This window comes from Lineus longissimus, chromosome 3 (genome assembly GCF_910592395.1).
Source record: "Lineus longissimus chromosome 3, tnLinLong1.2, whole genome shotgun sequence".
Classification (NCBI taxonomy): Eukaryota; Metazoa; Nemertea; class Pilidiophora; order Heteronemertea; family Lineidae; genus Lineus; species Lineus longissimus.
This window is the reverse complement of record NC_088310.1, coordinates 3,259,183-3,276,392: the sequence shown is the minus strand read 5'-3', so window position 1 is coordinate 3,276,392 and position 17,210 is coordinate 3,259,183. Positions and strand designations below refer to the sequence as shown.

Sequence of the window (17,210 nt, the reverse complement as noted above, 5' to 3'; positions counted from 1 at the left end):
TCTGTTTTGAAACACAGTTTAGACTTAGAGTATGATAAGTGTGCATTTTAAGTATAAATGTATTTAGGTAAAAGTATTTCGTTCAATTTTGTAATAAATGTCATGAAATGATAGAATCTTGTTTTTTAATTCTAGCTTTCCTCAAAACTGACCGTAGGCTATATATGCCTACTGTGTTTGATGGTCCTCTCAAGCATTGCTCCCGACGCAAAATGATATGTATCGTAAGCTATTTTTAATCTGCTTCAGCGGAACATAGGGGAGACCGGGGCTAGTTCGCCTGCTTTTCAGAATAATGGTCATATATTTCACACAATATTGAAATGAATGAAACCAAATGGCCTCTGTGTGATACCAATGGGTCTTGGCTATAAATAGAACACACTTCTGGACCCTGTCCGACTAATTGAATGTTAATTTTTTTTTTGTCCTAAGTAGGCGAACGTGCCCCGCATCGGATTAGGTTCGCCCCCATGGCCATACGGGATAAGTTCGCCCTTTAAGCCATTAGCCTCTTGTTTGGGTTGGGGTCAGCATGGAAAAAGGAAACGGACCAATTAAGTGGGAAAAGAGCTGCAGCTTTCGAGGTCTTTAGTTATAGCGGAATGCATCGTATTGCGCTTAGCTAAGACGGCTTGGCATCAGCGATTCCGAAATTTGATGTGTTATCTTCTCACAGTTTCGTCGGTCCTAGCCCTGTCCTTATCCCAACAAGAACTGTAAAGTAATATTTTTCGTGTTAAATAAACCCTCCTAAATGTTTTAAGAACATCTTCTCAATTTTTTGTAGCGGGATATTTTTGTAAATCGCATATTGGCGGAGGTCGTACCCTGCAATAATTTTGTACCACCGATTGCTGTTTTTCAACGAATAAGATATCTATAATCGAAAGAGTGTTCGCATATTTTACAACGGCATATGAATGGTAAATCCAATGTCTAACTATGATGTATGAGCCGTCCAATTCTGTTGATAACTCATCACGTAGCGGTCCTCTTACTTTTGATAACTAACACAATAAATTTCTTCAGCGAGCAGCCTTTTCAAAAACTCCCCCCAAATTCACTAAGTGCTTGCGCCGAGGTCCGCAATATTGTCTTCAGCATCCTCAAAATCTACGTCGGCACAGTCCGTCATCATTCGCAACTTACTTGCTATTCGCATCGATTTATCTAGAGATTCAACACATTCATTGAAAATGGCAGGAAGTCCGAGAAAAAGGTCGCCGTCCCCAAGGAGGCGCTCTCCCTCGCCCAAGAGAAGGTCTCCCTCTCCCAAGAAGAGAGCTGTTTCCCCAAAGAAAAGGGCCAGTTCGCCAAAGAGAAAGTCCGCATCAAAGTCTGCTCATCCAGGAACCCTGGACATGGTCGTCGCAGCTTTGAAAGCAATGAAAGAGCGTGGAGGTTCATCCCGCCAGGCGATTGGCAAATACATCTTGGCAAACTACAGGGGAATTGCTCAATCCAGACTCCCAACTATGCTCCGTTTGGCACTCGCTAAGGGACTATCGTCCGGTGTTCTTGTCCGACCCAAAAGATCCTCCGCCATCGGTTCCAACGGTCGCTTTTGCCTTGGAAAGGCACCCAAGAAGACGAAGTCCCCGAAGAAAACTGCCAAGAAACCAAGGAAGAAAACTCCAAAGAAAGCTAAGAAGACCAAGAAATCTCCCAAGAAGGCAAAGAAGGCTGCTAAGAAAGCTACCAAAGCAAAGAAGGCTAAGAGCCCGAGAAAGAAAGCCGCAAGAAAACCAGCGAAGAAGGCAGCCAAGCAAAAGTCAAAGAGAGCCAAAAGATCTCCAAAGAAGAAAGCCGCCAAGAGGAGGTGAAGATCTTGCCTGAAGAGCAGCTAACCGAAAACGGCCCTTATCAGGGCCAACCCAAATAATAAAAAGCGATCAAGTGTTGCCCATGATAATGCTTGTGTACTATTTTCTCTGAGAATCTGCCCACATGTCCCGATGCCTTGTTGGCTCGGTCTGATGAAAGATTCACCTGGAAATACCATCCTCTTCAAGATATTACAACGGCTCGACCAGACCAATACGTCCCGGAGCAATGTGCAAACTCCGGCATCACAGTTTTAATAGTTCAACTACAATCCGTCAGATGGAGACCAAGGACCGTGGGAGTCCTTTCAATCGGTTGTCCCCTCTATTAATTCTGTATGAGCGTGGGATGGGGAGAGCTATCACCGTATTGGGCAGCCAGGTTCACCGTATCTCTAACATAGGGCATAGGCGTCGCCCGGCCGAATTTTAAAACAAAGGTAATTCATGATCATTCATTTTTGATGATGTGCTTTTCCCGGTCCGTTCCGGGGTTCGATCGCTCTGGATCAACACGCATATGTCTGACACGTAGAGTTTTCATGCGAGCTAGAGCTTCGGCGCTTGCCTCGAACCTTCGACCAACCCGTTCACGAGGCTCGAGTGATTACGCTTGTCAGATAATGATATACAATGTACGTTGTCATTTTGTATTTTTGCTAGGTCAATGAGTGCAACGCTCAATGGAAAATCAATGTTATCTCGAATCGACCCAGAGAAAAATCTGCACAGTAACCATGTCGAGCCGCGGGGTATTTTTTATCGAGTTATTTGCCAAATAACCAATCCAGCTAACACGAAAGAAAACGTGACTTAGCTATTCACCTATCCCGGTGCAAATACATGTAAGGTAATGTGGTACAATATTATTATTGCCCAGGTACAATTATAGCTTCAGTGAGAGGGCATGCATTCATATATACATGTACCTACACCAGCTCTTTTCGAGTGTGCGACTCCCGGCCGAGTCACTGCTTAGTTGCAAGTGAGCGCCTTTTGCATGGTTGCTCCTTGTGAAATTGGATTACGCGCCAGTATTTCAATACGTTTTGTTTTAAACTGTGCTGTTTACTCTGGATGGCGAAAAGACGCACATGGTAAATAATAATCAGCTATGTCAACAGAAAACAAATGAACAACCCTGTTGATGTGAATATGCCAGCTGGCTCGGTCACCAAACGACAAGCTTGGATTGTTGACTCGACTCGTGGTGCTCCACCCGACAACCAATTGAGAAGGTTGTGTGATCACATGACCCCTCATTCACAAACTAATCAATGATGCCACTGATTGAGTTGTATAAGAAACAATAAAAAAGATTACAGAAAGTAGTTCCATTGATTTTTCTTGGAAAAAGCATCCGGGGCGAGTGATTGGTGATTAGGTTCGACCAGACCACCATGCAGTCACTACAATGCGCGTCGTTCCATTCTGTGTCAGTCTGTTCTGGACAACGTTCCGTCCGGTTGCTTTTCGGATTTCCCGGCAATTTCGACCATTCTTCTCTTGACAATATCTGCAGATTAGCAGAAGAAAAACATATATAGAACACTGAGCCTACTTTGGGGAATTTGCCTTATACGTACCAGTGTGACCTTCGATAACAATGCAACCTTTTTGATATAGTGGAGGGTATTATCATAAATCCTTATCCAAACTTATTCAATAGCCCCGGAGTAGTTTGGAGTTGTGTACGGCAGAGTGCAAGGTATGGACCGTTGGAGAGGACGGGTCGCGCTGGTGACCGGGGCTGGGAGTGGAATAGGCGCAGCCATTACGCTGGAACTGCTTAAAAATGGACTAAAGGTTATCGGTTGTGATAAAGATACGGAACCACTGCATAACAATAAGGAGTATTCTCAATTTACTGTGTCAAAAGACGGACAATGTTCTGGTCACAATGGGCTGGACCATTCGCCTGCTCCTGACGACACGACTAAGGCATGCACAAGCACTGACTGTGATCAAGGAGTACTCCATCCTTATACGTGTGATTTGAGAGACGAGGAGGCGATATTGGCTATGTTTCAGTTCATTCAGGATGTCTTGGGAGGTGTAGACATATGCGTCAATGTAGCTGGGATATCTCATAATGCACCTCTTTTAACAGGTGGGTATATTGTTGCAACTTTGTCTCAGTTTTGGCCGGACCTTTCTTCGTTGTCACATTCGTTTAGTTTTTTTTTCAGTTGCTTAATAAGAAATACAGAGAAGTTTGTATCAAACCTCCCTCGTGCTCAATGAATGAAGGAGACGCTGGATTTTCCAGAGGCCTGCCGCTACCCACATCTCGCCGCAACTAAGTTCACTTAACTCACTTTTGTGTAGTCGACCATTTTGAGGCTAGTGCCTTGGTCTTATGCATTGTGCTCTTAATGTCATCATACATGACCATCCATATCCAGCGTTCTAATCCACTTATAGCTAGCAGGGACTACCTACCATGCAACAGTGCCAGAATCTCCAAAGACTCCGCATGCCGGAGTAGTTTCCACCATGTAGTAAATTGGAACGCATTCATTCTTTGGCATATTTTGCCTTTGTTCATGGATACAAGGATATTTGCTTAGTGCTTTAGAAACGTATGTTCAAGTTCATGAATGGGTGTAATTCCCTGGGGAAGAAACCCATACTATGGTGAGGTCCTGCCCGAGGTTATGCGCTATGTGCTTTTTCTTTTGCCCCATCAAAAATGTTTCTTGTCTTCTACATGCAAGAAAAATGGACTGATTGTAAGACTTACTTCGCAGGTTATCTGAAAGGCTTCACTGTCAAAAAGGGTCGATGTCATCCTGTAACAGAGAACTCCGCGACTCGTGCAGCAATCCACCGGTTATGGTCGGCATGCCCGTTCATCTTCCTTCGCGGTTGTGACTCTTGGCCTACTTCTTGGACAAAAAGTCATTGGGCAGGTTTTGCAAGCCTCACGAAATTCGAATTGTGTACTTAAAGGTGACTGGTGTCGTTACGAATGAGCACGACTTGATGACACAGTACTAGACCGTTCGTATCTTCGTACTTAGTCGAGAGAGATTTTAATGAGGGATTTCTAACTTTTTCTGGTGAAGCCAAAGAGGATCTTCTAAGCCTATATGCCGCATATATGGTAATAATTGCATTGGAATACGGCACGAGATGTCTCACAAATCTTACGTGAGATTGTCTTTGAGTAAATGAAATAGGCTGTAAACGCGATACAAAGCTAACAGCCTTTTTCAAGCTTGTTATCCGTTTATGAAAGATCCAGGGTAACGTTGCTCCAGGGGAAAGCAAAATAAGAGAGAAAATATTGGCACCAAATCATAAATAATTTACAGCGTCGAAGTCGAAGGTAAATCTTTCCTGTTGTCATCGTGTCTGTGTCGAAAATCTATGAGGAGAACTGATTAAGTTTTTCTGGACTGAGTACATAAAGTTGAGAAAACTTAAACGTTCAATTCTCTTCTGGTCCTGTCTTGATTAAAATCATTGTAGCCAGGACCTATAGGCGGTCAATCTGGTAGTCTTCAGGTGACCGATCTGGGTTGTGTTTGATTTCAGCGATAACTATAATGTCCCTCATATAGCCTACAGCGTGAATAGTGTCGATGTACTGTGAGATCTATCGGTGACTTTGTGCCACTTTCTCCTGCCTAAAATAGACTTGAATAGTTGATACTTTGCGATTACGTTTCTTTCAGCCCCCCCCCTTCTCAAACCGGCCTTAGAGAAATCATGCATGAACCCCGACCAAGCTTCCGGTCCATGTTCGCTCAATACTCGAAGATCCATGAATGCAGGATCGGATTTTCTGCCTGGTGCAGGGGCCCCAGTCCTCACCGCGTGTTGGTTCTTGGTGTTCATTGAACATTATCGACCAAAACAAATTAAACAATTTATTAGCACAGAGTGATTGATTGGTGAGGTCACTCAGTCCACCTTTCAGAGTGGTTAACCCTCTGTTAAAGGAACGGTGGCAAACTTGACCATGAAGGGACTGTCAGCTTTCAAGTGACAAATCAACGCAACAGTCCTCCATGAGAGCATGTATATACATGCAGATCCCATATTCCGCCAAGAAAGGAGACAGGTTGCTTCCATGACATGAAAGAATAAAAGAGCTCAGAGGAAAAAATACACAACATTTATATAGTATATCAACAATGAATATAATCTGCATGCCTGCGTCTGTGTGGTGCAACCAATCAAAAATTGGCGAACGTCACCACTCGTGTCCACATTCAAAACAACGTCTGCAACATATGGCAAAAAGTGAACATCTTTCTCACTGGAAATGCTTCTGTCGTCTGCTTCTATTATCATATCTGAATAAAACATTTGCGCGGCATAATTGACTAAAATTCTGTTGTGTTGGACAATATGAAACACCAATGCTGGTTTCGCGGTCTGGCTTTGAAGTTGAATATTTTTTTCAATCATTGGTCTGTTCACCCTCACAGCGCTGCACTATGTTTTAGCCTGAATGGCTGGGGATTTTTTGATCATATTTTCATAAATCTTGAATAGGAGTGGATTTGCATGCATAGTAATGATGCCCGATATGATGATGAATAGCCAAATAGCGAGTCTTTGCCATCATTAGTCCCATCAATCATGGTAGCAACTTGCCAAAACTGGTGCTGGGGGCTATACCTTTACCATGTTTATTGCTCGTGGCACGGTAGTATGTTATTGCCATTATTGTTATCGTGAGACTGGTCTCGTCATAGAAAAAATGGCAAAACCTCAAAGAGGTCAGAGTTTTCCAGAGTACTCGCTACCCTGTCACCACTCACCTCCGATTTTTCGGACAATAATTTGTCTAAAAATAACCCCCATGTTACTTTCTCCAGTTTAAAGGACTTCCCCCTACGTGGAACACTCAACACCCATCAGCTGCCACTTATTTAATGAAATTGACAAACCGCTAAATCACCAGTATTCCACTCAGACAACCCATTACTTACCAGGAAAACACGATAGATCTTTCTCGTCTGCCATGCACCCGTAATGCTGGCGGGCGATTTGACGATATCTATGTTTCCAAGAACCCATTCTCGTTAGTTCTCGCCCACCAGGGCTTGAAATTCTTGATACAGTACGTTTTCATTAATATATTATTGCTCCATTTCTGTGAAGCAGGTTTTTTGTTCCGGAAAAGCTGTTCGGTTACAATCGTGTACGTTGCTGTAAAAAGTTCTATAATGAGGGTATAATAAAATCTCGTCCTGCAGGGTTCCACGTCACTTAGGTTACTAGTACAAATTGATAAATAATCGGCTACAGTTCAGCTTTAAGCCTTAACACCTTGTCACTGCTTGTGCTGGAAGGTGTAGCAGGCAGGGGATATAAAAAGGCTTATCAAGAGAATACATGGATGATTCAAACCACTGATCACCAAGAACACAGATCAACACGCTCAATTATCTCGTCCATAAACTCCTTCAAGAACGGCTCAAATACAAAGAGGATGATTTGCCTTACAATAGCGGGTATTTGGACAGGTCCCAAAAAGGGAAGGTTCCCTCGTGTCTGTTTATATGGTGTATTATCTTTAGGGAGAGAGTAAGGTGGATAATCGCCATCTTGGGGTAATCCCCTGCGCTGCCCTAGTTTTTCCCCCTGGGACTCCAGACGACAAGTGCTTTGTCATTTTGACATGGTGAATCGTACAGGTTTTCTTTCTGAAGACTTATAGTTTTGTAGTTGTTCATCCATTTTATACATTGGCTGTGCACATGTATAGGCCGCTAATATTTACATTAATATATTTTTGGATTGTTTGCTTTAAGCTTGCATATTTGTCAGAATGTTACAGCCTGTCTTTTTATTTATATGTACATGTATGTCATTGTCAGCTTTGATTTTCAACAAAAATACATGCATCCTGACGATATCTCTGTCCTTTGTCGTTGCAGGGAAGACGTCGGAGTGGCGTGACATGATGGACGTTAACGTGATCGCCTACTGCGTGTGTACCCGGGAGGCAGTCAATCAGATGAGAAAGAATGAGGTGGATGACGGCCAGATTATCATGATAAACAGTATATGTGGCTACAAAGTCATCAACGCAAAGCAACACCACTTTTACACTGCCACCAAACACGCCGTCACGGCACTGATCGAAGGCGTCAAAAACGAACTGCAAGAATTGAAGTCCAGAATCCGAATCTCCAGCATTAGTCCCGAAATCGTCAAAACTAATTTTCTGTATACTATGCACAAGCCTCACGGCACCACCCACATTGCGGACGCTATTTATAAGAATGTTGACTATATGGAACCCAAGGATGTTGCAGACGCTTGTATATATATTTTAGGCACCCCGAAACATGTGCAAGTCCACGACATAATGATGAAGCCTGTATGAAGAGGGATGGGGTGACAGGCGAGAGACACTATCTTTGTGTTGCTTTAGGGGCGGTTCAACCTGCCTCACCCCTCTCACGGACTAAAATTGTTGTTCCGCAGGGCATCACATCCTTAATGGCACTAGCCATCGCAACTATTTGTGGAATTTGTTGTGTACATGTACAATTTGCAATATGTTTCAAATGCATCATCACATATACGGGTTGGCTCTTTTATCATTGTTTTATAGACTGCCAAGACGTTTATCCATGACCTTTAAAAATGTATTAACATATTTTATACTTACGTTGGAACATTATCTTACGAGTGAAATTTTATAACCATGACAGAAATTTGACATACTTGATTTTACGAGTGAAATCATTGTAACTTCTTACCAGAGTGGATGGTCTTTTTCTTCTAAATACTTCTGGGTGCAACTGCATAGATCTTGGAGTAATCATAAAGTTTACCGAAACTTGATTATTCCAAGCACTGGCTTGGTGTAAAGGAAGGTCATAAGGTATAGCCATGGATTGGAAGTGGAGAGGCTAGTCCTTGGCATTTCTTCTCTATGGATAGCTTTCGCATCGGCTAGCTTTCCCACAGCCCAATTTTACCTTACTGTCTTCAAGAATGTTCGCTCAGAGAAATAATGCTGTGACCATGACGGATTTTTGATGTTCTGCCACGACAAAGGATCATTGTTGTACTAGAGGGAAATATCAATAAGATTATAAATGACCATGACAGATTTTAGTCTCCAGCGGGTGTGATACGAGCGATTGTTATCATCATGTAAATATATTTTGCACATTCATTGTATGGATTAATCTAACGTTATAAGACTGCAGACTCGACTGTTTTGAGAATGTGAGAAGTACAGATCTCTTATAACCGAGTCTACAGTACATGTATTTGAACTATATGACCGTCCTACCTCAGTAGGCATCTGGTTTACGGGCAATGTTTCGCCAACTTCACTCCCAGCGGTAAAAACTAAAAGCGACAAATCTCATCCGTGGTAATTTTTATGTTTCCGTTATCATTTAAAAACCTCTGGATGGGTTCTATCGTTGGCAATTTTTGAAAGAAAAACTACATGTACATTGAACTCGGTGTCCTTGTAACGTCACCCATGCAGTCGACGAGTTGAGGTGTCACAGAAATGTTTAAAACTGAGCATTTACACATTTTGGTATGAACGATTTCAATATTCTGGTGCACTTTGAAAACATCCTCCTGTATATTCATATACATGTATATACTTCATGTTAGAAATTATCACAAACTTCAATAAATTGCGCAACCGAAGATGTTGTCCTTTGTTCCTGATATCACATGCCTACCCCTTCGTTTTTTCTGCAATATTCGAAGTCGGCATCAACAATTTTCAATCAGTATCAACATACATAAGATAACTTGGCAACAGTTCTCAATTATAGGCTACTATAGGGTGGTATCACCAGCTTTCAGCTTGGTATTATCAGAGTAACCAACTTGCTATCAAGACATTTCAGCGAGGTATTAACCGATTTCAAGGTATCAACAGATTTCAGCTTGATGTCAAGCGATTTCAACTAAGATGGTATCAACAGATTTCAGCCAGGTATCAACAGCTATCAGCTTGATGTCAACGAACCGATTTCAACTAAGATGGTATCAGCAGATTTCAGCCAGGTATCAACAGATATCAGCTTGATGTCAACGAACCGATTTCAACTAAAATGGTATGAACAGATTTCAGCCAGGTATCAACAGATTCAAACAATATATGCTGATTTCAGCTTGTTATCAACAGGTTTCAACGTAGAATCGAGATTTAAACTTGATATCAACAAATTTCAACTTAGTATCAGCAGATTAATCAGAAGCAGACATGCGTGATGACTACAAGTATATTCCAGGAAAATTGTAAAGAATAATCCACAAAAATGTCCATTGACGATGCCGATAAAGGTTTAATGTGATAATAGAAAGAGTCATCTGCACTCATTCACCTCACAAAAGAATATGTACTCATTGGCATGGACATCAATGATGGATGGGTCATATTTAGAAACTGACTGTGATGTTAAGTGTACATGTATATATTTGTATTTTCTCGCGCTCAGAATACTTATTACCATCGCCAAGATCGCATTCACAAAGGGATTACTTCAGATCAGATGCAACTTGACACCTCTTGGTCTCACTCAATGCAATGGGGAATTTTAATCGTTATTATAGTCAATTTCTAATACCGAGATATTCATCTTTAGTTTAATATCATGAAGCTTCGTAAAGAATGATCTAACCTCGACGATATAGATATTATACCAGAGTGAAAGCATCATCTGTAATTGTCAGCCTGAAAGAGAGGCTGTCGTATGCTCCTTTCTGACGTCACACGTGCACCCGATGATCATTTGCTTGACCTTTTCACAACAAAAAGATAATTCTTCTACTGTTAATAAACTAGCTTGATGCTTTCTTAATCTTGAATTTTTATCATTTGCTGACGTGTGTCACGTTAACTGACTTGGCCCTCTACATCATAGCACAATTTTGACGATCTGCCACTAGGCAACTAAAACTAATTTTTCTAAGTCTTGGAAAAGATTATTTTGCGCAAGGAGGAGCTAATTTCGCATTGAAATGGGTTCATCTAGTTTTCCTTCTTAAATGTGGTGAGGGTCAATGTACCCATCTCTTCATCCTTTTATGCAAAAGCTAAATGCCACATAGCTGATGTATTTGCCTACATATCATATTGCTCAGTGCTAACATAAAGGTCATGCTTCAAAACCCTGTGTTTCCTTCGCTGTTTAGAACAACTTTTTACCAGTCGGCCACTTGTAGATCCCCGAACCACGAGTTGTCGCCAGAACGAGCTATTTTGGCTCGTCACCAGCCGATTCTACTACCACCTGAGTCAGGGATCCTAATGCGCTCTTTCCCATGCAGCGTTTTTTTTCTCTTCTTTGATACGCGGGACACTCGGCGGAATAAACCGAGGAGCAACGGCAGGGGATCCTTACGGCAGCACTTGCGCTAACACGCGATCATTTAGAAAGTGTCCGTGTTCGATGGATAAAAACGTCACTCTTCATGCTTATGACGTACGTTCTGCGTCAACCATTTAGCGTCGGGGCAGAGAAGTATGAAAATTACACTGGATTATACCCGGATCCCGGACTGTCCGTCATGGTCTGATCGGAAGATGATACATGTAGTTCAATTTTCATAATTGTCGTAATTATGACTAAAAAGGTGGAGGATGTATGCGTCAGGGACAGCGCATGTGAAAACGTGATCGAGGACATTTCTTTGGCTAGAAAAGAAGGTTTGGTTGTGTTGAATCCCGGGTGAGTCCGTGCGTGTTTCGAATGGGACTTGTCCACGAAAACAAAGATGGCTTATTGTATGCCCCTGGGACATTTGCTATGCCTAATTGAATGTAATTTCCTACAAGTGTGTTGGTTCTTTAGCTCCGTGAGGTTATTGAAGACAATGCAGGTGTTTGGTGGCATGGGTTAACCGAGTACACGTTAAGTGCCTAACCTTCCTAAGTGTAGCAGAATTAAGTTGATTTTTGGTTAGCGTAAATCTCATGGGGTCTCCGTATACTGGTGATCGTGCACTGACCCTGAAAGTTAGGGCACTTTTTGTATTTGTACCGAATTAGCAAGCACCTGAGACTTTGACCATTAAAATAGGCTTCGATCCGCTACGCTGTTCAATTACAGGGGAACTGCCCGGTACTGCAGTTCCTCATTCAGATTGTAATGCCATCTCTTGGAAAATGACAGTACTTATCACCTATTCCTGCCTTCTGCTATGAGACTGCCGGTGTAGAAGTTTAAAATGTCCTAGGATAAAATGTCCGGGAACAAAGGATTCTATTATGCGCTGAGCTATTGACGGTCATTGCCTCTATAGAACCATATGCCATAATCTGTCAGAATACAATAGGCCCGGACACTTTTCTAGGGGGGACACTTTTTACTTTTACACCGGTATGAGACTGCCCTTACTCCGATCCGATGTGAGACACCATGTGATCCAAAATCACCGAGCTGAGTCACCGAGCACCTGGCCTCTCCGCTCTAACCTCCGATTTGAGACAGCAAGCACCCTGCCTACGCCTCACGGTGAGATTACTCCTGTGGGGATGTTTCATGTGCGTACTATGTAGTATGGATAGCCAACCGGCAGAGGAGCTGTATACAAGCAGCGCGCTCACCCCCCGTGCTGAATATGTACCGGCTAACGCTCCCATTATTCCAACTGTACTTCGGTAGCTCAGTGGTCTGAGGCGCTGACCCGATTAGTTTTTCTTTTTGCGCTGGTTCGAATCCCACCGGTCCCCAACTACATGAAATTGAGCAACTTCAACGTGTCAATACACGATTCTGATAAGACCGCCCAAGGATTTTCTTTTTGATTCCAAGTCCTAGGGTCCTCTTTATCCTACATGAAGTGTGAACACCCAGGTCCCTGTGGCAATATAGTTGTAAGCAATAGCAATCACGTGTTTTGACCAGTAAATCAGGCTGTAAACCGATAGTGAATAATGAAGCCTCATCATCTTTTTAAATCTCACGGACGGCAAACCGGATTAATCATTCCCATGACCTCGTGTGATTCGGCAATCACAGTTGTGTGGATTTACAAAATCGTGTGATATGAGCAATCAGGATAAAGCGTGACAAAGGAACAATCGCGTTTTTTCGTGTTGGTCCCGACTGTCCGGGTTAGTTCCATCCTGAGGAAATCAGGGGTTAATGTTCGCTTCTTCCCTAGGATGTGCTACATCCTGAGATCAGGTTTTTGCTATACTCCTACCTCGTTTGAAATATCGAGAGGCGGCGTATAAGGCACAACACCAGTGACACCTACATCGGTATGGGCGTCAAATTATTGAAGAATAAAAACAAAAAGTTGACCCTGGGATGGCGTGGGTTAATACCAAGGTAATCAAGATAAATATTGATTTGAATTATAGAGTAGTATTCAATCTTTCATAAAATATTGATTTCAGTTCTATGGTCCCCCGGGTATTTTCAGGAGGGCAGCACCAGTAAGGGCTTCATTTCTGGAGACAAGCAGCTTGGAAAGTGAGAATCTGAGAACTGTTTTACAAAAATAGGATTTTCTCTAGATTTTCGTGGTGAACCCTATACGCCATTGCAGTGAGGGATGTCCCAGACCTTGGATATTAACCCCTTGTGGCGGTTTGTAAAAAAACACGGTTTCCTATTTTTGGCAGATTTTTAAGTTTAATAGAAAATGCATTGCAAATAATCACCGGTGTTGTCCCATAAAACCAATGATTCCCATCAGGCTGGATGGGTTCGTTCGGGCTTACTCTAAGGTTCGGGTTGGGTTAGTTCGAAACTCTTGTCACGTGACTACCATGTGACATACCAGCATAGTCAAGATGGCGGCCTTTAGGCTGCATAATTTTAGATTTTCTCTAACAAAATCAAAGTTTTCTCAGCTAAAAAGACATTGCAGTCAAATAAAAGATGTATCAAAGATACAACTGTCTTCAGTTCCTATTAGTGATCCGATCGAAGAAGTGAGTTATCCTGCTATAGATTGTAAATTGAAGTAAATCTAAAAAGTGCAGATGTCGATTATGAGATTCACTCACAGATTTAGATTCACTGTAGCGTATCTGGCACAGTGGCCTTGGTTAAATCGGAGCCCTATTATTAGTACAGCTTTATAGTTAGCAATTGAATGAACATTCATTCTTGATTTCAGAAAACACCCAGTCCATTACAAAAGAGGATATTTCAGGAAGGAGAACTGAAACCATTTTCAGATTTTTTGTCCGATACATTTGGTAGACAGCATACCTACCTCCGCATTTCTCTGACGGAGAGATGTAATTTAAGATGTAAGTGATTAATTTTTTAGCAAACCTATAATCAATGCCGATGCCGGTAACAGAAGTAGAAATCATCTGTATGAATTGCAATGCCCTCCATTCTGTCCGCATGGAAAGACAGTGCACATTTTTTTTTGAACTTGGAAGTTGTCTTCCCAACTTGGCTTCAGTATCCAATAAGTCCAGAGTTAATTTCACTTGAAATTTTTGCAGTACAAGTACTTTGAAGTATTTACAATTGGAAAGTATAAACATACTCATCCTGAATAGCATTGCTTATCTTTTATTTCTCCAGGCCAATACTGTATGCCAGAAGATGGTGTGGACTTGACACCAAAGAAAAAACTTCTCTCCTTTGAAGAAATACTCACCATTACTAAGCTGTTTGTAAAAGAGGGTATTACAAAGATCAGATTGACTGGTGGGGAACCCTTGGTGCGAGCAGATCTTATAGATCTTATTGGTAAGTTCCAGTTGAGAAATCTCTTACTCTTTGTGACTCTAAGGCCATACCAATGTTATTGTGCAGATTTCCCTTATGCCCAAAATCTTGGAAACCAAATGATTTTCTCATTTCTCTGTTATGCGCTCGGCGGTTACTCACTCTTAGTCTGTGGCGATCGAATTTTGTTAGCTGAGAGTGCACGGCTGTTAGATACATGGACATAAATTGGACACGAAAGTTCACTCATTTTTACTCTTTGTTTTAAACTTGAAGTTGAAAATGTTCTTATTGTTATCATCTCAACACAGCTCATTTGTCTTTTACTTCTCTAGGTGAGATGAACAAACTTCGCAGTGATGGCCTCCAGTCCATTGCCATGACAACCAACGGTGTAACCTTAGCCAGAAAATTGCCAAAGCTTCAGGAAGCAGGTCTTACTCATCTTAACATCAGCCTTGATACGCTGATACCGGCCAAGTTTGAGTTTATTACCCGCAGGAAAGGATGGCGTCAGGTGATAGAAGGCATGGATAGGGCACTAGAGTTGGGTTATGATCCTGTCAAGGTTAGAATGACCTTCTTTGTTTTATTTTAAGCCGCCTTTCAAAACCATACTGAGGACTTTTCCCATTCTTTCTAAGACTTTTAAAAAACTGGGCCCGCTCTACTTTAATTTTGATTGAAATTAAAATATGAACCTAGATTTGCCTTGGGTTGCCAAGGAAATGTGAAAAATGCATATCCTGTTGTAAATAACTTGATATTTTAACCTATAGTGCCTGGTTGTTTGTGTATGATATATTATCATGGTTTATTTCAGGTCAACTGTGTTGTGATGAGGGGAAGGAATGAAGAAGAAATCTGTGATTTTGTAGCAATGACCGAAAATAAGGTATGCCTACTTTGATATGAATGAAGCTCTGGTCGTGACAAAGGTAGCCCTTTATGCTCTGGTTAGGTTCTGACTATAGGGATACAGATGTGACCTGGCCAGGTTCTTCCTCATGTGTCTAACCTGAGGTGCAGCAGTTTTCACTATGTGCAACATCGGACCCACTTTGACATATCTTGGCAAACTAAAATATTCCAATGAACAACCAAATTTCAAAGAGCTGTTATTGCAGAAGATGATTCTGATAACCAATTTTAATTGTGAGATCATTTTCGATATTATTTTCCAGAATTTAGACATTCGGTTTATCGAGTACATGCCATTCGATGGGAATAAATGGAACCATAACAAGATGATGACATACCGTGATATGCTGACAGTTATCAGAGAGAGATGGCCAGAATTTGATAAATTGACTGATGATGTGTCAGATACATCAAAGGTGGGTGATGCTGGATTCTTCATTCATCTCCCTTCAGTTGCCTGATAGTATGGCACCACATGTAATACAGATAGTCCAACTGATAAAAATAATGTGGGAGATAATGATTTTGTTCCTTCTCTCCACAGGCGTACAAAGTTCCTGGATTTAAAGGTCAAGTTGGGTTCATCACATCCATGAGTGAACACTTCTGTGGTGGATGCAACCGTCTGAGAATGACTGCAGATGGAAATCTGAAGGCAAGTCATCATAGTTGGCAAAGTAGGCTGGTAGAGCAATCTTCTTACGTAGATTGGTGGTGATAAATGTAAATGCTGTGGCTGAATATGGAAAGTTCACAATTTTGATGGCCCAGCATTGATTTCTAGTGTCCAGATTATCGTCAGAAAATGTGGCCGTTTAAATAGTTCTTTTAGGTCATTCTACAACTGATACCTTTTGTCTTCTTCAGGTTTGTTTATTTGGTGCTAATGAAGTGTCCTTGAGAGATGCGCTAAGGTCAGGGATATCCGAGGATGACCTTCTGGAGGTCATTGGAGCTGCTGTCAAAAGGAAGAAGAAACAGCACGCAGGTACGATACATCTCTCTGCAGATTGCTGCAGGTTCTGGTTCATTGCCATTATGATGCAGGAAATGTGACTGGCTTCTTCAGGGAGACAAGTGATATAGTAGTTGAAGTATGATGCTGAAATCTTGTGTCACTCGACTTATACATGTAACCACAATTGGCATAAAATACTAGTTCTTATCAGCAAAAAGCAGACAAATCCATGATTATGACAACTTCTATTTCAGGCATGTTCAACCTTGCAAAGATGAAGAACCGTCCAATGATCCTCATTGGTGGGTGACTAGACCATTCCAGTATGTATTATATATGTCAGGGGCAGTTACAAGGCCTTTAATAAATAGGCTGAATTTAAGTGACTAGAAATTTTTAAAATCCAAATCGCAAATTGAGGGAATTTACGAAATACGTCAAGCTACTATCTACTTGGATGGGGTCAATTGTTGTCCTGGCATAGGCCTTTGGATATATGAATGAGGAACCTGTTTTGTGTCTCGTTGACATGATGAAGCAATTTAGGGTTTGGTGTCTTGCTCAAGGACACGGAGATGAAGCAGTGGTTATCCTTCCCAGAGTCCAACCCAGTACCTCCTGATTGTGAGCCGAGTACTATACCTACTGTGTGTCTGAACTCCCTCTTGAATCTTTCCAACCTATACAAACAAACCAACGCTTATCTTTGCAGGCAGGATCTTCTTGCTGGAAGAAAAAACTTGCCAAATACAAATTAAAGAAGGAGCCAAACGTCGTTCAAGACAAGCACAAAATCAACACAAGATCCAAGATAACATCACTCAAGCACGACAAAAGGTTTTCTCCGACAGTGTG

The 17,210-nt window shown here is 41.8% G+C and overlaps 3 protein-coding genes across 3 annotated transcripts; all 3 read left to right on the top strand.

Annotated features, from left to right (window-relative positions):
- The first annotated feature begins 1,199 nt into the window (after positions 1–1,199).
- LOC135484599 (sperm-specific protein PHI-2B-like) lies at positions 1,200–1,826 on the top strand. The gene has a single exon (XM_064766234.1). It carries the CDS (start codon positions 1,200–1,202, stop codon positions 1,824–1,826), a length of 627 nt encoding a protein of 208 aa, XP_064622304.1.
- Positions 1,827–3,231: 1,405 nt separating this feature from the next.
- LOC135484926 (dehydrogenase/reductase SDR family member 11-like) lies at positions 3,232–9,462 on the top strand. Its single transcript, XM_064766632.1, has 2 exons — positions 3,232–3,936; positions 7,724–9,462. The coding sequence occupies exons 1-2, from the start codon at positions 3,537–3,539 to the stop codon at positions 8,173–8,175; spliced, it is 852 nt and encodes a 283-aa protein (XP_064622702.1). The 5' UTR covers positions 3,232–3,536; the 3' UTR covers positions 8,176–9,462.
- A 4,122-nt stretch (positions 9,463–13,584) lies between these two features.
- Positions 13,585–17,206, top strand: LOC135485392 (molybdenum cofactor biosynthesis protein 1-like). The gene is made up of 10 exons (XM_064767374.1): positions 13,585–13,719; positions 13,908–14,043; positions 14,330–14,497; positions 14,812–15,044; positions 15,300–15,371; positions 15,661–15,813; positions 15,942–16,052; positions 16,265–16,385; positions 16,610–16,678; positions 17,068–17,206. Exons 3-9 carry the CDS (start codon positions 14,341–14,343, stop codon positions 16,663–16,665), a joined length of 903 nt encoding a protein of 300 aa, XP_064623444.1. The 5' UTR covers positions 13,585–13,719; positions 13,908–14,043; positions 14,330–14,340; the 3' UTR covers positions 16,666–16,678; positions 17,068–17,206.
- Positions 17,207–17,210: the final 4 nt, after the last annotated feature.